This window comes from Haliotis rufescens, unplaced genomic scaffold (genome assembly GCF_023055435.1).
Source record: "Haliotis rufescens isolate VD_foot unplaced genomic scaffold, xgHalRufe1.0.p SCAF_2, whole genome shotgun sequence".
Lineage (NCBI taxonomy): Eukaryota > Metazoa > Mollusca > Gastropoda > Lepetellida > Haliotidae > Haliotis > Haliotis rufescens.
In genome coordinates this window covers 47,569,035-47,591,926 of record NW_025963890.1, presented here as the reverse complement: position 1 = coordinate 47,591,926, position 22,892 = coordinate 47,569,035, and the positions used below count along the sequence as shown (strand labels likewise).

General features: G+C 38.9%; 1 protein-coding gene across 1 annotated transcript in view; it reads left to right on the top strand.

Moving 5' to 3' along the window:
• Positions 1 to 13,313: 13,313 nt before the first annotated feature.
• LOC124142256 (sodium-coupled monocarboxylate transporter 2-like) overlaps positions 13,314 to 22,892 on the top strand; it is a 32,622-nt gene continuing 23,043 nt past the window's right edge. The window contains exons 1-3 of the mRNA XM_048399338.1: positions 13,314 to 13,649; positions 15,432 to 15,500; positions 18,168 to 18,219. Coding sequence (XP_048255295.1) covers positions 13,314 to 13,649; positions 15,432 to 15,500; positions 18,168 to 18,219 — 457 coding nt within the window. The remainder of the gene's footprint in view (positions 13,650 to 15,431; positions 15,501 to 18,167; positions 18,220 to 22,892) is intronic.

The window sequence follows — 22,892 nt, the reverse complement described above, 5'->3', positions numbered from 1 at the left end:
TTTGATTTCTTTTAATGAGCGAGCATTAGTTACTTCATCGGATAGAGGGTTCCGCAGGTTGATCATATCCAGAAGAAATGATAATAAGCATAGGACTGTGTTCTACATTTGATTGTTTGTATGTTGAATCTTTTCCTAAGGTTATATTTCCTGTTATCAGAGAATTGAATATACACTTTTCAAATAATTTGGCTAAGCAACTTGTGAGTGCTACAAGTCTATAATTTGAGCATTCATGTTCATCGCTGACACTGACACCGCATCAGCCCGGCAGTGGACTTGACACAATTATTTGCGCACCGATTATATAACTCCTACAGACAGGTGGGGTGGTTGTTCAAAGCGAAACGGACGACCCCGTCTGTTATCTAATAAATGCTGTGCGGCGCCTTTGATCTTGCCTCCAACCATACACCTTATAGTAGTAAACGACGATCAGGATGGCCTGGAAATAAACACAATTCTGTCTGCCCGGTGCATCCACAATTAACTAGAATGCTTCATATCTACAAATATATATAGAAAATAGATTGCACTTCTTTATTTAATCATTACCCTTTTTTACCCTAATAGTACAAGTGCTTCCCCGTGTGCGAGATAGGCTTAAGTCGGAAAGCGCACGTTATATCTCCGAGGTACCTATCTACCAGAACTCTATTTGCTGTTCTGGCCATACATAAATATATGTAAGTTACGTACATGGGGAGGCTAGATTATTTACAGCTTACAGCAATATAGCGCAAATATTATGTTCAATAAAAGAAAACGTTGATAGATCTATAACACACTTTTTGTACTATTAAACCAACTGTGGACTTTTAAGACATTTTCGCTTATTGTAATAACATCTAGCTAACCAATCATGTCTATCTCTGAAATCCACAAGCATAGTTGCTGTCAAACCTAAAAAACATATTCAGGGAGGTCAGTTTTGATTTGCCAAGCACCTTAAGGTGAGTTTATTTTTAAACTGTCAAAAGCGATTGTCCCTTCAATACTAGTATATGTCTGGAAGCTGTCTCTCGGACTGTTATGAGTTATGATGTATTTTATGATATAACTGGGGAATGTTCAAATTAGTTACTGTCGTTTAATCCAACGTTCTAACTGTCAACTGTCTCAACAGGATCATAGGTTTGGTTATATATCTCCTCCCTGTCTCTATGTCTTAAGTTGTTAATCGGTAACTGCGGTCCAAATGTATCAACTTATTCATCTATTGTTGCAAACTTGACTGATTTAAACATATCTTATTGATCATGAACTACTCAGTCAGTCAAGCACCTGTATCAGAAATGTAAAACCAGCCATGTTTCATGTAGTCCCAATATCACTGAAAAATGCCGATGTAACGTGACAAATAAATTTACTCACAGGCAATATATTTTTCGTGAGAGTGAAGCACAATTTTATTAAAGTTTTATTAACAATTTCATAAACTATAATAATATTAATATTAAAATTCATCATCACTTGCCAAGTTTATGAAAATGTCCCCATTTGGGAGATGTCACAAATAAACAAGGATTCGAACTAAGTTTGATCGTCTTTGACACTGAGGTTTATCCCCACTTTGCCAGCAAACTGCAGAAGATTAACAGTGAGTGAGTGAGCATCGTTTCTATGTTTATACAAGAAAAGATGTCATGCCAAAAACGCTCACAGTAGTTAGTAAGTAAACTCACGACCTGTCATGACCTGGTTGAGTGACTTCCTCAAATGAACGTGAAAGGATTACCCACAGAGAAAGAAAGGATTAAAGTCACCCATAAATCTTATCCTAACGTAGTACTCCAACTTCTAAATGCCCCTCAAAGAAGGATTAAAATCCTAAAGATATCCTATCTACGTGGTATAGGTACTCACAACCTCTAATAATAAACTGTTACGTTTGGTATCCCCAGCAATACTCACTATGGTAATTGGGCAAATGTAAAAATCACAAACCCTAACGAGATTCTGTCTACATGGTCACACCCGGTGATTGTGAAGATCTCAAATTTTATCAACTGTCAGACAGCATGGCTGTTCATATTCATTTACAACATCCTCTTATAATTAGTATAAAAGTGTCCCACACAAAACCTTCTTTTATTTATTTTTCAAAATACAACACAGAAAGTTGGGTGTGGGGAAATGGGACATATTCCTACGTGAAATAATAAGACATTAGTAGTGGTGACGGCTATGTCATAATTGAACTGTCTAAAGCATAAATTTGGCGAACGAAAAACGATATATTTGCAATCAAATGGAATGACTCGTGTGGGCAAATGAAAATGTTCGCAATCCACAAACAATTATTTTATTAATGGCGAACATTTACCAACCCGCGACAATCGTGTCAACACGGGGGTTTCTTAGCAATAAACTCGCATCTAAATTCACTACTGTTCTACTGTCGGCTAGCCACAATGGCTAGACTGGACCCTAGTGGAATGGTTCATGCCATAAAAGTCTAGCAACCGAACATGGGCCGACCTTGTATTTACGGTCTGGTGAACACAGCTCAATGGCCGCTCATTAACTCAAATTTCACATCTCACTGTTTTGTTTTATTTCACTATTCATTTGATAAATTTGTCAACTTCAACTGGAACCCGGTCCCGTGTTACACGCGTGGCACACGCGTGTGCAACGGGTTGCCCACGCGATTCACACCCGTTGGACACGGGTGTGCAACGGGTGTGAATCGCGTGTGCAACCCGTTGAGCACCCGTGTCACATGCGTGTTACACGCGTTCTCAACGCGTGTTAGGGGAATGAACTTTTAGGCAGTAGTGTATTGTAGAGTCAAAACCCCCAACAATTTGTGCATGCATTAAATACAATACTTTCAGCAACCAACTCCGTCAACGCAGTTCATCATAGATGGCAAATTTTGAGCCCTTTTTGAGAGTATATGTTTGAAATTAATTGTTGAAATCAAAAAGAGAAAAAAAGTGATTAATAACAATACATTCGGGGGGTTAATGATGACAACCATTGAGCAGACTATGAGGTTATGCCTAACGGCCGACATTACACCAAACAACCATGGTCTGGTTTTATGTCCACATCCCCAAACATAATTCAAAACAATGAATTGTATCCCACGTCATTTTGGTCACTGATGCGTCAAAATTAGAAGAGTCCTCGACAGGTATACCGTCAACTTTTTGAAAGCCTTTACTAAGGCCTCTGATTTGGAAAGCTTTACTAGGTTAGGTAAGTTTGTTGTTTAACGCCGCACCCTGAAATATTCCAGCTATAAGACGGCGGTCTGGAAATAATCGAGTATGGACAGATAATCCAGTTATTAATATCATGAGCATCGATCCACGCAATTGGGATCAATGACATGCATCAACCAAGTCAGCGAGCCTGACCACCCGATCCCGTTAGTCGCCTCTTACGACAAGCATTGTCGCCTTTTACGGCAAGCATGGGTTGCTGAAGACCTATTCTACCCCGGATCTTCACGGGTCGGAAAGCTTTACTAAATGACACGTCAGCGTTGATTATCCGACGAAACAGAATCCATTGGGTAACTAAGGCAAAATGGCGGTGAAAATTATATGAATGGATCACGGAAAATCAGTGATGACTCTAGGTATTTGCAAAAAGGGTAAGCATGTTCTGCCCCACCGATAGTCACGGGTTCGACTGATCTATACACGATTAATTCAAAAGTCAACAATAGCTCAATAACTGATGACAAAACAAAACAAAAATAATACACATTTGTACTGTAAGTACGTTCGCTTAAACCTCATCAAAGTATACTTAAATTGAAAACAAAACGCAATTTCAATCTAAATATACAAATTATTGAAAGGAAACGGAAATTGCACCTTTATGTTGACAAGAAATAAAAATACAAGATGTAAGTGAATTTTGTTTCATTATCAGTTAGTCCCTTTGGGATTCGTTGTAGAATCTTTCCAAAGTAACCTATATTTAAATGGATATTGTAGTTTCGAAACACCCTTCTTTGAAATCTAGAGCTCCAATAATATCATATCATTTGAAAGTACATTTCCTAACGATGATATGCTTATGACAAATATGTCAAAGTATACATTCATTGAAAATTTCAGAGTTTAATTTACCGGTAAAAAATTCCCGTTAAAACACCATCAGTGTTTTTTACTTCAAAACAAAATTGACGAAAGTGGTCGTCATTAGTTCATGCGCGGGATGTTTCAAAGATTATGTTACAGTACGAACGACAGTTTGTGTTATATATCTTGAAGGAATCCCGGTTACGTCCATATATGTTTCAGTGTCAGTGTCATTGCTTATAAAATCAACTTCGGGGTGATTGACATCGGACATTTTAAAGGACAAAATATATAAGATGGCTTAACAGCTCAAACAAACCTCAAATTGACATTTCCACCATATAAGATATCATTAATATACTGAACCAAATTAAAAACCTTCAAATCCTAAAATTTTAACATTTTGACCGGTTATCATTGTGGGCCCTTATTGTGTATTTAAACAGTAATGGCCACGTATTGTCTTCAGTGTGCAGGTGAATCGATCAAAATAATGTGCACAGCACTATGGTGGCAAAAGTGTTTTTTCACGTGCAACTGGTCACGTTGCCATAATAACGCACGTGTTTTCAGCCATACTTGTTAGCAGTCATTAACACAAAAAAGATAAACACAAGAAAACAAAAGTCTTTACGGCCATTTGTCATGCCACGCCTTTCAAATGTGCAACGTGAACGTGCCATCGGCATGTTGCAGACGGGAACGTCCGTAGCTGAAGTCGCAAGGACGATGGGTTGTAGTCGACGGACTGTTTATGGTTTACAGACGCGTTTACAGCAAACGGGTACCTACGCTGATCGCCCTCGGCCAGGTCGACGACGTGTGACGTCACATGCAGAGGATCGTCAGATTGTCTTACGTCACCTCCGTAACCGATTTTTGACGGCTACATCAACCAGAAATGAACTGTTTAGGGGTAGACTGAGTGCACAAACTGTTCGAAACCGTCTGAGAACTGCTCACCTTCAAGCACGACGGCCATACTGCGGGCCGATTCTGACTCAATTACACAGACGTCAACGTCAATTGTGGGCACAGCGACACTTACGATGGACTCAGAGGAATTGGAATAAAGTCGTCTTCAGTGATGAATCCCGATTTAATCTTCGATTTGCTGATGGGAGGGCGAGGTTGTGGAGGCGCCGTCATGAACGTTACGCCCAGTGTTGTGTACATGAAGTTGAAAGATTTCGAGGCGGAAGTGTCATGGTGTTGGGTGTTTTCTGTGGCACTGCACGTTCCAGGCTTCTTGTCATCCGTGGCAACCTCAACGCTGCTGATTACCGCGACCAGCTACTGGCACCAGAACTTCTGCCTTTTATGGCAGCATATGGACCAGGTTTGATCTTCCAACACGACAATGCCAGACCCCACAGAGCAATTTTGACAAAAGGAATTTTCTTCAGAATGCGGGAGTCAACGTCATGGACTGGCCGTCAAGGTCTCCCGACCCATATCCCATCGAACACGTCTGGGATGCTCTTGGCAGAAGCCTGCGCACTCTCCAGAACCAACCACAGAATTTGCAAGATCTTGGCACCATTTTGCAGCAACAATGGCGTCGTCTTCCCAATCATGTGTTCACAAGCATCACAAGGTCCATGCGTAGGCGTTGTGTGGCAGTTGTCAACGCACATGGTGGCCATACACGCTACTGAACTTGTGTGCCATCAGATTCTCGTGCTTGGGCCTACTGATTTAAACTGTTGATGTTATTACCGAATACTGTAGGTGCTTGGAACAAATTATGGTTACCACCGTTAATTAAAATCCTTCTTTGGACATTAATGATTAAAAATTACCTTCTCTGATACATTTGTCCGTTGTATATCATATATGGGATTACTATTAAAAATGTGAAGTTTTTAATTTGACTCAGTATAGTTCTTATCAATTAAGAAGAATATACTACGTACTTTCACCCAAGAGTAAACACACGTAGATTTAACCAAAATCGTTGACACATTTGCATTGGCATCACATCTATTCAATAGACCTTTTTTTTCGATCACTCGCAACTCGGGCGCCAAATCATACAAGCATCGGTTCGTTGGGCAACCACACAGACCGCTTATTTATACTTCGTGTCTAATGATGTGTTGTTAATGGTTTAAACTTAAATTGTAAACGTGATATAATTGGACAATTTTAAAACTTAAATTTGAAAGCTCAAGAAGTGTGCAAAAGTCTGTATTTAACACAAGGAAACGATAGGCTAAACTTCGCAGGTGAAAGAAGGATATATTATTGTATTTACTGTACAATTATAAATAATATCTAGATTAAGTGAAAGAGAAAATTTCGAAAATGTGAATTACCTCAACTAAATTATTGTTAAATAAACCATTTTCTTTCATATTATTTTAAATGCGACTTTCGAATTGCATTTACACCTTGGTATACATGTATATTTAAAGACATGCGTGATATTTTAGTTTATTTCAAGTAAATTTTCCTTTACAAAAGGAAACGTTTGAAATAGATAACGATCATGGTGAAATGAAACTAATGGAATTATTTGTCATAAAGGGGAAAGCAGAAAATGAAATTAAATTATTAAAAATAAAAGTGACAAAATCGTTACGTTAAATGGTTTTCAATAATTATATCTTTCCCCTTTTCCCCTGGCCTCGCTACGTCATCGAGGGAGCATATATAATTTATACTTGTTGAATTAACACAAGAGTCCATTGATATCTTGCTGCTAGCGTATTATTTTTTTACAAATGTTATAAAGGATACAAAATAAACAAGAACACATCATTATCACTATTCCCCACCATAGGGCACATACATGTAAGTAGCTTGAAAATCTAACGGTGTTAGTCAAGCGATAAACATTTACTCAACGGTCGCTGTGGAAATCTTCCTGATCGTGATGTCCAGACGACAAATTCACAACGGCGGTTAATCATCGACCATCTGTCAGCCTACGCAAATAAAATTGCAAATTGTAACGTCATTGAACAAAAAACACAAAACGTTACTCATTTCTGACACTATATATAACGTATCAAATAGTTAAAGACTTGCAATAGATTATCATACGTTAATCGAGAGTACAGTCTTCATCAATGATTTGTAAATCTAATATTAATTTGATCTAATATCAATGGCAGAATGTTGGAAATACGAGCTGTCGCGTTATGATAATGCATTCCATTTACAAAGCCGGTTTGTGTGCAATGTAGACGTGGCTCATTTGTCCTTCCTTTTTTAAGAGAAATACCACCTAACAGGACTCTTGGTACATGTAAGTTCTCTTGTGTAAGTAAGTACCACTAAACGTTTGAATGGGAAACCACTCTCTGTGTTAAAGCATCAGAAACTGTTGAATAAGAATCAGACATTCCGGCCATTTTGTTTGACTTCAATATCATAAAAATCATAAGGTTTTACCAGGCTTCAAATGTCACAATCAAACAATTATCAAGTCGGATGTCAAATATTATTGTAGCAAATGCGAGGACTAATGTGTATTACAAATGTTATGGCTCACGTTGGCTCTGGTTTCTAACGAATGGTGGGGGCACAGGTGGCCCAGTCGTCTAAGGCGCCGCGATTCGCTGTGCAGAGTTGCGTCCCTTGGACACGCCAGAAACCTATGATTGTGGGTTCGAATCCCGGTTCGCCCCGATTATGTTTCTAGGTTTGTCAGCACCATACCCGTGCTCGTGGGTTTCACCGAAGTGGTAAACGTCTGAGACTTGCATCACTTCGGGCTTTCCTCCCACATTAAGCTGACACGCCGCGATATAACTGGAATACTGTTAAAAGCGGCCTTAAACCCAACTCACTCACTCACTAACGAATGGATGTGTAGTGCTGTAGTGAGATAGAGAACAGATGATACTGGGCTCTGGACGAGAAGGGTATACGGTATGGTGTATTCCGTATCTCGCAGCTACTTATGGTCCAAGAGCCAGTCGATGGCTTGGTCATTACCTTAAACTGACGAGGGTAATTAATCTTGAATCCATGCGATACCTTATTAGCTCAATAGTTATATAAAGTAGGTCCACAATGGCTTGATGCATACGCATTAAATCGGCAAAAGATTGTTGTTAACAACGTATTCCATGTATTTACAACATATTCATCTTTGTTAAAATGTTCTTGAAACGTGTCTCTTTCTCTTGGCGAGCGTCAAGACGCAACACCAGTATAAGTTAAATTTAGATTGGAAAAGGGTTTGGACATTCGCCCTTGCAACATACTTTTGGGAGCCTGAAATACAGTTGTTTAGCATTATAATTCATAACAATTCAGACTTGCATATAGTGGGATTTGATACTAACTTTGCACTTTCGTTCTCATTTGTTGATGTATGTTGTGGATCTCATGAGAAAATGGAAAATATGTATCCATATGTAAACGATTTCGAGTAAGTAAGAGCTGCCGCTAGCATAGCAAATATATTGTTTGATCATTTCATTTCATATTTACCTATTTTGCCCAAATTACGACCAATGTTGACCGACACAGTGAGTGTCTGGCATCATCGCTAGGCGCTCTCGTTGCTATGGTTTCTGTACCCTGTAGTGAGCTACGTATCCCAGGAGAACACGGCAATCTGTAGCTAAAGTAGTCGATGACACAGGTGAGGCGGCATATCAGTATCATCAGCAATCAATCAATCTTTATTCATGGTACTGATGAGGCCAAGGCCTATTAGACATTGTCTGGGGTGTTTTACAAATTCACACATTTTCTTTGTTTCATAGCATGTTACATGAACATTGATACATTTCTCATAGTTTCTGTACAATAACATGTCATTATTTACAAAATGTGTTACCATTTGGGTTGTGGTAGAAATAGTTATTCATATATTTTGCTCTTAAACCATTATACACGGGACATACACATAAAAAGTGATATTCATCTTCAGTACAATCAGTTTTATGTTCTCTTGCATATATCTATCTATCTATCTATCTATCTATCTATCTATCTATCTATCTATATATATATATATATATAGATCATATGAGCTTCAAAGCTTTCGAGAAAGAGCTGTTCTAAACGTATGTACATTTACACTTTAGATAATGTTCTGGTATTGCAAAAGTGTAGTAATTTGCTTTTCTAGAACTGGACACGGAGCCATGGCAATTTTGGATATACATGTACAAATATTTTAATGCGCTGTGGGCCAACCTTTACCCACAGGCGGTTTAGAGTTGGAATACAATGTTGATGTGAATAATAATCCCGCAGATTCTGATTAAGGGGACATACCAGAGGTTGTCATCATGAGCATCGATCCATGCAATTGAGATACGATGAAATGCATCAACCAAGTCAGTGAGTCTGACCACCCAATCCCGTTAGTCGCTTCTTACGGGTCAGATCTAAATATGAAACAGACAGGCGGTCTCACTTGTCTCCTTTATTTTTAGTTCAGGAATGGAATTGGTTATTTGATTGTTGAACGACGATAAAATCGTCCATATACCTGAAGCTTACGTTAAACTTCTTGGCCAAATTCCCTTGTTTTTACTTTGCCAATCCGAACAGAATTTCCGATTCATATGCATAAAAAAACAGAGCCGCAAGAAGGGGAGCACATTTGGTGCCCATGGGGATGCCTACTTCTTGCCTTAATGTCTTACCCCAAAAGTTTACGTACATATTATCAATGAGGAAGTTCAGCATTTCACATACTGTTTTCTCAGTAAACTTCAGATGGTATTTGCTTTCATTTTCCACATATTGTCATGAACCTCTGAATATAGACTTGTAACTGTATCTGTGTTCACCAAGTTTTGTAACAAAAGCCCCATGGATCGAGGAATGCAGTTTTTCCTTACGTTTGTCATGTGGGATAGTGGTGTACAAGGTTGGAAAATCAAATGTTTTGACAGAATGGAACTTCGTAGCAAATCCTTCTTCAGAATCCACAGGGTATTAATTCCACTTGTATCAAATTCTTTCTGTGAATATAAAGAAAGTCCTTCGTTGACTTAAAATTCAACAGATCAGTATATGTTGGTCTGAGTATTGTTGTTCTTGTCAAAACACTTATTGTGAGATTTTTATAACAATGGACTTAAGAAGCAAGATGTGAGGTGTTATATACTGATACAGGTTCTTTGTTAATGGCAATACAAACTGATGATGGGTAAAAAATATATGGCAGGAATGATTACCCAAAAGATAATCAATTGCACAGCACAGTAAATAAGAAGGTATTAGGTAAGATGAAGGATGAATGTGCTGGAACTCCTATTGCTTAGTTAGTTGGATTAAGACCGAAAATGTATACTAGAAAGAATGAGGATATAAAAAAAGCTAAAAGTTTCAAGAAGTATGTTGTAAAAAGCATGTAAAACATAAACAGTATAAAGAGGCATTATTCAACGGTAGAACATTCAAACATGAGATGAATACTATAAGAATTGATAAGCACATGATATATTGGTTTCGAATGTGTAAGACATCATTATCCTCATTAGATACAATACGCTGAATTGATAAGGATGGTAAAACCACCTATACCACCTTTACCTATGGCTACTTACGGAGGTAATACTGTATCACTGGGAACTATAAGCAGCTCTCGTACAAATTGCCTGGCCTATCTTTAAGATAATACAAAAAAGGTTCACTCTCTTTCATAACCAATCGACTAAGGATATATTTCTTATGAGGCCAAACTGGATCACTCGCACGACGTTGACCTCCTTCACAGGGCTGGTATAATATCTTACACTTAGTCTATCTGGAAGTTAATGTCCTTGACCTCTCCGTGGCGCTAAAGATTCAGGAGTCACAGATTTCATTTTAATGGCATCGGATGGTTTCTAACCAATTAATCTTGTTACTTCATTATTTAGCGCTTCTACAACAGCTGAAACTCGTGCCACCCATTCTGTTGATCTTTTATCAGTCATCACAATCTCCTGAGCACATTGATATCCAAACAAGTATTCTGCTAATGTTCCGTTAAATCTTTCAACAATAGCTTGTCTACGCCGAGCCTCTTTTTCATCACGCCTGATTGTAACCGCATGTTTTGTTAACAGTTTAGCTACTGATCCCATAAACTCGCAGGTATATTTGCCATATTGCTTGTTTCATTAACCAATCCTGAGCAATATTTCTAGATACCTCAGCTGCTGTAGCTGGTTTTTGTATTGCCCCTTTTCCTTCTAATATCCTCGCAGGCCATAGTATAGGCTATAGCGGAATTGAAAGTCTTAGGCTTACTGCTAGATCGTGTAGCTGCATACATGCAGTGATGACAGCTATGCACTTTTCAGGTTCAAATAACAGGCACCCAGAGGATTTGTGCAAGCACCTGGAAAATAAGTTTTGTCTCAGAATCTGACATCACTGGCTACATTAGTAATTACTTTAAATTAACATGAGTCGTTCGAGAAAACTTTGATACAGGAACCCCAAACTAGGATGCATATATTTACCTAAATTTGGATTTACATTCTCCAAAGGCACTCTCTTTGATGTTGCGGGTTTCAGTGTGGGCCCTTTTATACCTCTCCTCACTGGTTTTGGCTGGGTTCAGTACTGGGGTCAGCAGATGCGGTTTACATAGATATCTGTAACAGCATAATGTATTATTAATGTTCATAGCATGTTTAATTTGCATATAACAAACCTTTTCAGAAGCACAAGAAATATTTTACTTCATACATGTCATTGTTAACATATACAGAGGAATGTTAGTAACTCTTTCATACATAATGTAATATTTTCCTATTTTCTCTTGCAGTCACCGCTCACATATGGTATACACATAATTCAATTTGATCAAATAAATAAAGCAAAATGATTGCTTGGAAAGATTTAAGAGCGAGATTACATGTAAGGAATCTATGATTTATGGATAGCCATTTTGCATATAGACAAGTCATTATCGATATATAGACAAGAGAACTCAGGTTGAATATCTTCATGTTTTTTCATTACCCTGAATCACTAAGCAGCCATCCATCTGGTTTATCTTCCTCGACAGCTCTCTATCAATGAACAGTTGTTGTTCACAACAACATTGGTGAAACGGGAAAACAAAAATATAAGATTTATCTCCAGATACTGTTTGCTCATAATAAGGTTTATCGAGACAAGAATTACCCTTTCATTATTATATTTTTAAAAGGAACATATTATTCATGTTAATGAATTATTATTATTATTAAAAAAACAAATGTAAAATTATTTTATACATTACTCTTTTCTGTATTGACATGCACACAGGGAAGAACGTTATACATTTAATACCAAAGTTCATGAGGTATGGACTTTATTTTGCAATTAAATTATATTATAGACCGCTGCCAATTATACTTCATAAAGTATTGGCAAGTCTATGTATTACATTTCCGGTAAAGGGGTCAAGGACGTACTATTTATAGTTACCGAAGTTTAGCGTAGCACACTGCCTGAACATTGACAGTGTGGTATCCTTTTCGTGATAGGCGACCTCGTCCACTTTAGGTCTCTGTATAGGGATGAGGGTGCAATCAATACATCCAAAAACTTTGGGAAACAACATATTTGGTGGAAATCTTCCATAAGTTGTCTGTGATTGGCCAGTGTTGGAAAATGTATCAGTCGGACGGTACGGTGAATGGCGGACGTGGTATCGGCAAGTAGTCTGGAAACTCCGTAAATATAGATGATCTCTATGTAAAGACCCTCTTTAGCAAAGTATCTCAAGGTACACAGCACTTGTACCTCTGTAGATAGAGAACGCGAACGTTAAGTCGGTCGAGATGGCTGTTTAACCAGTTCAATGAATGCATGTCTCGGGAACTGATATCGCGAATTCAAATCAATATCATCTAAAACATCTATTGCCCGACTTCGGTCCCTGAAAACACGTTCTCTTCTAATACGGTTTCTATAAATCAGTAGAAGGGAATATGTTATTGAGTAATATCAGATCATCGATATATCTGAAGCTATATATGAAACTCCTAGCCTAAATAGCCTTTTGAGCAGAAAGCAGAGTCCGTGCAGCAAATTCGTTTCTTATGCATAAAGAAACATCTCAGCAAGAAGGGGCACATAACTGGTGCCCATGAGGATGCCTACTTCTTGCCTAAATGTCTCACCCACAATTTTGCATAGATGTTAAAGCAGGTGCTTGAGATGTTAAGTATTTGTAAGAGCACGTGTACGTCCATGTATTTGTTGACGTGTCATCATTGATGACTGAGCTGCGAAACAGGTATGAGTATTGATATGTTGAAATGTAAAGTCCGAATATAACAGTTTTATACAATTGATTTGTTCACAGCGCCAATGGAGTCTCACACGTTTGGAAAATGGGATTACACAGTGTTTGGTGTCATGGTAGCCGTCTCAGTGTTTATTGGCATATACCACGCCATAGTCGGCAGACATGATAGACTGGAGGAGTACTTCCTGGCTGGACGTGCTATGCCCTTCTTCCCCATAGCGTTGTCGATGCTGGCTTCGTTCACGTCCATCATTACCATGCTTGGAGCATCAGGAGAGGCGTATAGTAATGGCATCATGTGGGCTCTCAAAGAAATAGCGCAATCAGTGGGAAAACTTATAGACATGTGCCTCCTGCTGACCCTTCTGAAGAGACTGAACTTATCAAGCCCATTTCAGGTAGTGTTGTATTTCACATTCTCAATGACCATAAACAGTCAGTCGACAGGGAGTAGCTTTGTGTGTAGTGCATTCATTTGTCTGGCAAAGGGGAGGTTATATTTCCATTTCATACACCCAACCCCCCACCCCCACCCCCATATTGTGACAGCAACAGCTTATTGGTGTTAGTTGCCTGTCTCAGAGTTTGTCTGAAATTAGAATTGTTTATTCATCATTTCTATTTGTACTGGCATTTGACCGTTATTTGTTCCAGATTACTTGTGTTTTGTTTGAATCTCTGCCAAAAGCTGATCCAATTGTACGATTCAGACTGTATCACACACTTCCAAATTTGACGCATCAGAGACACACATGATGTTCAGTGCACGTGCTATTCCTCCTTTTGACTTGTACTATATGTTCTCTTGTTTACTTGACTTTGCATGTGTTTGTGACGGCTGCCACTGGTGAGGCAGGATACGTTCATGTTTTCGTGAAAGCCTGTTGTCATGACTGATTGTAGTAATTCATAAATACAAGCAACAAAACCCTTTCCATTATCACACGAAATCTCTGCTAAAACAAGATTCGATGTTATGATTCCTAACACATTATGATCATATGTGTATGAATAACTATAACACAGTGATGATACCAGGTGTTAACGAACAGGTGAGCCCAAACAAACACTGGAACGTCCAGTACGACTTATTATTGTCGGAACTGCACAACTGAAACTGCTTTTGCAGAGAATATTATTGAATGCACAAACGGTATATTCTGTCTAGATATGATTTTTTTTAAAATGACACGTCTTTATAAATTCAATGAACTAGATAGAGTAAACAATGAGTAAACCATGTGTCGAAAAATAAATGAGTAATGGTAAAATGAGTAGTACATGTTGCTAAAATGAACTTATTCCCGTTTCAATAAGTTTGTTAACTGTACATAAATTCTCTCCCTCATTAAAATAAACGCCGCCATAAAGCTGGAATATTGCTGAGTGCGGCGTTAAACAACAAACAAACAAACAAAGATTTACAAAAAAAAAGTCATATTGCATCTACTTTAGTTTTTGTCCCGCTAGCGCAGGTAACCTACTAAACATTGCATGGTTATATATATATATATGTGTTATATATATATATATATATATATATATATGATCATGGATCAAGGATTATCATTTCTCATATATTTGTTTTAGATAGCACTTGTACAATATTAAATTTAATATTTTCTCTTTTGCTGTTTTCATTGAAACATGATGGAATTTAGAAATTTTGATGACTGGTTTTGTATAGCTAATATATTTTCCAAAATTGTTTCCACACATCATAAGTATCTGTAAATGTGCTTTGTGTTAAGTTTGAATTTATGAATTCTTTACCATATCTCTTAAGGCTAGATGGAAATGATTAATTTATTGATTTATTTATATGATATCGTTCCATTTTTTATGTGTTTTTATATCAACAATTTTTAATCCTTTTGATAATTCTTCTTATATAACTCCTCAATCAAATTTTTATTCAAAGGTGTTCATTGTGATATACTTCCTCGTAGTGAACACTGGTAACATGGGAGATTTGGGGGGTGGGGGTGTGGGTGGGTGTGTGTGTGTGTGTGGGGGGGGGGGGGGGGGGGGGTCAATTGTCACTGGAACTCAATCTTAGTTTTTAAAACATTGAAGTTCAAATCAGTTAGAAATATTTTAGACTGTAAGTCTTATTCTTTTCAGTGCTTCGAAGGAAATTAAAATTATATTATTATTTCCTTGGTTCTTCTCATTTCCAGTATATCGAGGGTCGCTTCAAGTCCAGACTTCTCACCCTCATGGTGACGGTGGCGTCTTGTGTACAGAATGTAAGACCCCTCTTGCCACCAACAGTTCGACCCCTGAGTATAATCAATTTCGTGTAGTCAGGGAGAGTAATTAACACATAATATGTCCATACATAGTATCATTTAAGGACAGTTTGGTTGCATGATGTCGTAAGTCGTATTGCCGATTTTCTTTGCAAAGTCTGGAAACCCTGCTTTATATCATAAAGAAATGAATAGAGTGCCAGATGAAAATAATTCGACTTACTTCAAAGTAATACTTGGAATTCAAACATGTTTTATCTGAAGTACAAATACAAGTGATTCATATGTTGTGTAAGAAACCTATAAGATATCCTACTTGTAAAACCAAATCAGATGAATGTTAGTTATTTACATTCATTATGAAATCCACCAATAGTCTGTATATTGTTCACAAACACTCAAATAGTTTGCAACTACGTTCATGGTCCTCCAATAATGTCTAATATCAGTCATACTTGAGTGTCAGTCTTGCAGAGCATATACACAAACGCACAATTTCCTGTGTATCAATGACGAGCATATTAAATAATAACAATGGACGATTTTGCATCTTAACAATTGACTCATGTCCATTAAACATGATTTCGTCATCACAGTTTCAACAGTCGTCAGCACATCTCAGGGTAAAAGTGGCGTGTGGGCTATTGCCAGTTCATAAGTCTGTATTGTGTATGACCACCATTATTGTTACGGCAAAGATTAAGGAAGGCCTGTGGGATGTTATTCAAGATCAGGACCAAGGCCTGTCACACCAGTTGGTTTGAAAAACGGCGAAAACAACGTTTCATTTCATCCCACATATGTTCGATGGGCGACAGATCTGGCGAAGCATCAGACCAATGAGGTGTAGGAATGTTCTGTTGCCCAGGGAAGTCGTGACGGCGTGCATTGTCTTGCTGTAAATTTCTATGATGTCCATGGGTCTGAAGGAACGTTAACTTCGTCACGGTACCGTACACCTGTCACACTGCCGCCGATAACACCAAGAGAGGGCCTATAATGTGCTCTGATGATACAATTACGCTCCCGAAACCGAATGCAGAACGTTGGACAACGCATGTTCCGTCGATAAACATCTTGACAGCCGTCAGTGCTGTCAAGATTAAAACTTGGACTCTATCGTTCTGTCCGACGTCGATAAACGTCGACCTATCTGTGAAGAGGTCTAACCTCCGGTCCTGTAAACTTCAGATGCAGTCTTGTGTTGCAAGGTGTGCATTTTGACGTCTGTCTTACCTCGATTTCAATGTCCTGCCGAACAAAATCAATGCTTCCATTCGAGCAGCCAAGACGTTTCTTAAACCTTTGAAGTATGCATGGCGACTCATATAAGTTCATTTGAAGACCTTTCCTCCTGATAAAACTGCAGAGACAGTGCCATTTGATATGATGTCCTTCCCTGATATTACGCGCCCTTTCTGTTCTGTACGGAGATCAAAACTTTTGTGTCACTTTTATTACCCTCAAGTGTACAGATGTGATGTAAATGTGTGTTACTTCCCACATCAAACATCTGATTACCGGTCAATTAATTACTTTGTTTGCATACAGATATTGACCAATAAGAGAGGGAATTAGGAATTAAGATTTACGTTATGTGAATAACAGGAACTTTGTAGATTATGAACAATCTAAATCATACCACCTCGAAGAATTCTCTGTCACGTATATCGTTGACAGTACATGAATGTTTATCCTTTACGATCCAGAGCATAGGTGATACTGATTAATTGTTTCCTGTGAGGAAATCGATTTGAAGGTTTTCTAAAAGGTGTATCTATCTGCAGGTTCATTCACCAACACGTCATTCTGTATAGTTAATCAATGACTTCTGTTGGATGAAATTCGCTTTCTCATTTGCCAAATAGTGATACTAATCTTACCTTGGCTCCAGTCATTTACCTCTAATTTGAAAAGTAACGGGTTTCATCTTAGTGAATACTGTAATCCTCCGCGGTTCCTTCTTAAATATTTTAACAATACCATTTTGTGTTGGTTTGGGGATTGTTGACTAGTGTGATTATTTTGTGCCATTTAGTTTGTGTGAAAAGCAATAACGTATTTGCTCCCACAGGACTATCATACTTTCTTTCCTTTTTAATTGATGGTGTTTTTTACCTTCAGCAAAATAAATACATTTTTATGAATATTGCTTGTTCAGAATGCCACCGTCAATATGAGTGACACTTCTTCCACGCTCTCAACTGGCAAGACTCATGAACACCCAATAAAGAGAAGTGCAGGCTTCGCAATATGTTTGCCTCACACATGTAGCATATTGAAGAAATGATATTGGTTTTTAAATGTGGAGAGGTAAAAAATACCATTTCTTATTGTTTGTTATGTTTTACTTTTCAGTTAAGCAAACTTTTTGTGTCATCATCGAGTTGTTTCATAACATTCGAATTTACTCTCAAAAAGCAAGACAGATGACGGTCGACCATGCGTATACAGGCATGTGCAATTCTGCCGTCCAGGGACACACAGGTTTAGCGCTATTAAAGCAATAACATATTCCGTCGTTTTAAATTGTTAGGTTTATAAGTTATAGAAACACTCCCTACTCTCGGTTTTACTTACCTAGTCCCCCTAGATCAGGGTTTACTAACCGAGTTTTGTTTTCTCCTTACACATTTAATCTTATTCCTTATTGCTTATTTTCAGATGTTCTACATGAGCATAATCTTGTTTGGCCAGGGAATGGCATTGCAGGCCGGTAAGACGAACGGACAACATTGATTAAGACATCTTTTGTTGTGTATTTACCAAACAACGAAGGTGTGCATAGTTGAAACATTCTAGCCTAAACACCACACTTGTATTTCTCGCTTACACAGCACTCAAAATACATTTAAACGACATCCCATAATAGTACTGGCACCAACACAAAATACATCTCTTCATACCACGTTCGTACACTGTATATTGTTTGTACTCCCCTTGTATCACACCTGCATTCAACATGTACCACTCATGTTTCACATAACTACCACATTGGTACATTTAAAGGGGAAGTGTACACGCAAAAATCACTTTCTTTCTTTTTCTAAACAAAACGCAATTTTAGAATTAATTAGTATCTGTGTTTGAAAATATACACTCATTTTTTTCACAGTGAAAGTAGGAAGCTCACAATAGTGTGAAAATGATATGCCGTTATGAGGCCTTCGTTTTTCGAGCTAAACAGGCCTGAGTTATCCCCCTTAGATTATGACGTAATTGGTGCCAATTCAACTGGGTCCCTGTCTATTCTCAACGCAAAAGATATCAAGTACCAGTTTGCGGTAAAACAACATGGCCTACGACACACTCCGGCGCAGTGGTGACTCAGCATAACACTATGCTGGCTGGCATCTGAGACGCTAGAATCACACACCTAGACCTACACCACGTGAAGCGGCTCTAACAAAGCATGATGACGTCATAATGTTTATCAATTGGCACCAATGACGTCATATTGCAAGGGGCATAAGCCATGGTGTTTTTGTTGTGGAAATAGAACACTTGGTAAATGTGAAAAATATAAATCGTTTTAATGCGAAAAATATGTTAATTAATTGTGATATTTTTATATTTTTGTCTATGACACTTCTAGGTTAACACTTTTAATGTGGAAAAAGTACAAGAAAAATAGGTTAATTTCCGTGTGAACTTGCCCTTTAAGGTTCATAACCGTGCCTGTTAATAGCCAACCTCCATCTATGATGGAAAGCATACATTCAGTGGTGTCGTGAGTTTGTCCATTTTGTACGTATTTAGGCAGGCACCTCTAACAGCGTTTTAATAGAAACTATTATACGAGCATGTGTGCCATACTGATCTTATGAAGCGAGAGTCAGAATTTTTATTTCTCTCAAGCGAGAGCGGTGGTAATACATGAATTCTTATATGAATTCGTGAAAGCAGTATGACAAACATGTGAGTGCAATTGTAAATTTTCAATAAATTGTATATCAATAATGCTTATCCCACCTCGCACTATGTTTTTCTGTTTCCTCTTTCAATCCTGGAGTGCCGAAACAAAGGTTTCAAGCTTCTTTAAAATATTTCATCCGATTCAGGGATGGATTCAGGGATTGACGGATGCGCGTGTCAGATAGGATAAGTATTATAAATATTCAATTTATAGTAAACATTTAAAAAATTATTCCACGATTCGAAGATGGAAGCAACTCTCTTGTCTATAAAGACAACTATCGTAGGATATACACGAGGAAACTGGTATGATTCAACGCCGTATTAAATAACACTGTCTAGTGTGTTAATAGATATATTCCCGTGTTATGAGTTTTCGGACGCTGAAGAAACATTCGCAAATCACAGAACCGTAAAACATCTCATTCATTTATGTCAAGTGAAGATGGTGAAGATATTCAGCAATTTGTTGTGGAGATGCAGTGGCAGGTGTGGAAAAAACCCAGTAAGCTTCATAACCCGTCCACTTTTGTGGCGTTGAATATGTATGAACCTCAGAAATGGTTTTGCCTACCTTCAAGAGTAACCCTTGGCGACAAGTAAATTCTGTAAATGCGCCAGACGCACATATTGAGGGCTTTGGGTGAAGCAGTTGAGAGTGAGGTTGAGGATGAAAATCGACCCTTAGATGTGGATGATGCAATCTCTTAGAGGTGAATGATGTCTAACTCCGTCTTGGCCAATAGGGTGTGACCCAAAGCTGTGTGAGGTGTCTGGTGGACGTAATCTTTTGCAGAACCTTAGGGAGAAGACCAGTTGGGGGAAACGCATTAGCATGTGGATAAGATTGCTAATGCGTCGTGGTCGCAGGCCAGAGTATATGGGATGGGAAATACGAACCAGGATATGTGAGAGTTGAAGCAGGTTATAAATATCTCGAAACTCAACTGGATATCGTTGGATGCAGGTGCCATTTCATGGTAGGTGGTTTGTCAGGTCAGATATGCCGGGGAGGTGTCTCGCCCGAACCTGAATGTTGAGTGAGTCGATCAGTTGAAAAAAAATCGCTCGTGTTATTTTTTAAAGTGACATTGACTTGGTGGAGCCCATCTTCTTTATGTACCAACCAACGGATAGGTTGTCCAACTGGTTCATCGTATTGGAGGAGCAGAGGACTATTGCCACTACTTTGAACTCTAGGTTGTTGAGAAGATGGATGCCCTGTCACTTGTAGTTCCTGACAATGAGCTCCCCAAACCCATGGTTGAGGCATCAATTAAAAGATGTAGCACTGTGATAAACGACCACGAAAAGACTTCTTTGCAGACGTCGATAGAATCAGCTACCATTGGATATGTCGGTGTGAGTAGTTCAAAAGTGTAAGTGGTTCAGGGACATTCAAACCTGACAATCATCGTTGTGGAGATAGGGCTTAAGAAAGCACTGAATTGGTCATATGTGGAGTTGTCCCCTCCTCGTGAGAGCCTGTGCTGACCTCAGGGGATCGAGGATTTGATGGCATTGTTAAAGATAAAGAGACTGTTTGAGCGCCAATGACACAAGGTGTTGTATCTTCATCCAACGATGCTGGGGCACGAAAATCTTTCCTTGGCCAGTGTCAAAGAGGGCCCCAATAAACTTGAAGGCCTTGAGATTTTTTGGCGTTGATAATCTAACAGAGTTGATGAAGTAGAAAGTGCATGAGGTTAGGATGTACCGGAGGTACCTCAAGGTATAATTTCTTGAAGATTTTCATGTTCTTTCTTTGGGACGAGGATTTGTAGAAGGCTTTGTACAAATGGGTCGTCTAATCGTCACAATCATCCGCCGATGGGGGATGGTATCACTGGAACGATAGAAAGCAGAAGGGTCCAGTCGTTCGCAAGAGGAGGGAAGTAATATGGAAGCCATATCTCCCGATCTGGGAGTTTCGGCACTACTTTTACGTCTGGAGAAGATATGGTAGGGTCCGTCCACTTGGTTTGCCACCATATTGTCCATGGTGATCTCGTTCCCAGCCATGAAAAGAGCTAAGACCTATTACTCAAATCTTCTTGCAGGTCTGGAGTTGAAATGAAAGCTGGCTGCTTGCTCTCTTTCCAAGTAAGTTTCTTCACCATAGTGTCTAGGTGAACTAGATCTCTATCGTCCACAGAAGAGCATGAAAACGGACGCTTGGAGCCAATGTCACCATATCCCCGTCCAGTTCGGGAGGCACAGTTGATGGGTCATGCATACCTGCATCAGATGAGACAAAGTGTGGAGACTGTAATCGATCAGCTAGCACCGGCTATGGAGGAATTGTAATATTGGGCTGCGAGGTGGCTGAAGGGTAAACAAAAGATGATAAAGTATCTTCGGCCAAAGTACTCTGGGAAAGTTTAAGTATATCCACAATCCAAATGAGAACGGTAACTGGATCTGCTGTGTGAAAACTACCTGTGGACAAAGCAGGAGACGCACGACGGTCAAATAACTCTTCCTCTGGCAATGGATCCATGAGAGAAGTAGAAGTAGACTGTCGATGTCACAGGTGGCATAGATGCCAGCTTGGAAGTTGCTGTATCCGTAGGAGGACGTGACTGAGGGGAGGCATGCTGACGTCATAGCTTGTAAAAGTGTATGAAGTTGCTGCACCGAGATGGATGTTAAATCATTAGAATTCCACGAAGTGGGAAGAATCTGAGAGGGCCCCTGTGATGTTATATTACCAGGACATCTGTGCGTCGAACTGGAGGTGGAGACGGGAAACCTGAACGATGTATTGTAGACAATGGTAGTCGCCAAACGATGAGGCTTGTCTCTGCCGATGAGGAGAGGAAAATCCCCGCCGAGGAGAGGGATATTAATCCTCTGAAGATGGTAATCCGGGTAGGCAGTATTGTAGGAGTAGGACTTCTAGAAACGAAAACTACCCAGTTAAAGATGCAAAATGAACAAAAAATTAAAAAATTATATGAATCCCCTTGTTACATAAACACGTCACCACAAGATGGCGATTAGAAACAGAATGATTCTCTGGGGTAGCCATGTGTTCAGCGCGTGTGGGTCAACGGCAAAAAAAGCATGCATGACGCAAATTACTGAGAGGTGACCGTGGTGATCCTGGGTGTGTTCGGGTGAACAGTTTTTAAAGAAGCTGGAAACCTTTGTTTCCACCTAGGATCGAAAGAAGAAAGAGAAATGCATAGTGTAAGATGACGTCATTAATCTTCAGCTATGACACCGTTTCTAGTGTGACGTCTTTCAAAATGTGGCTATTCTAACCCGATGGGAAATTAAGCAGTATATTTCCTTTTTCAAGGAAATATCTTTCGTGCTTCAGCTAAAATTGTTTACTGACGATACGAACTATTTTCACAACCCCGACCCCCAGTTCTCACCTAAAAGGCAACAACCGCCGAATGATGGCTGAAGACTCAAGTTGTTTTTTTAGTTTTTCCATATATCTGACAGAGGTCTGTATTAGACAAT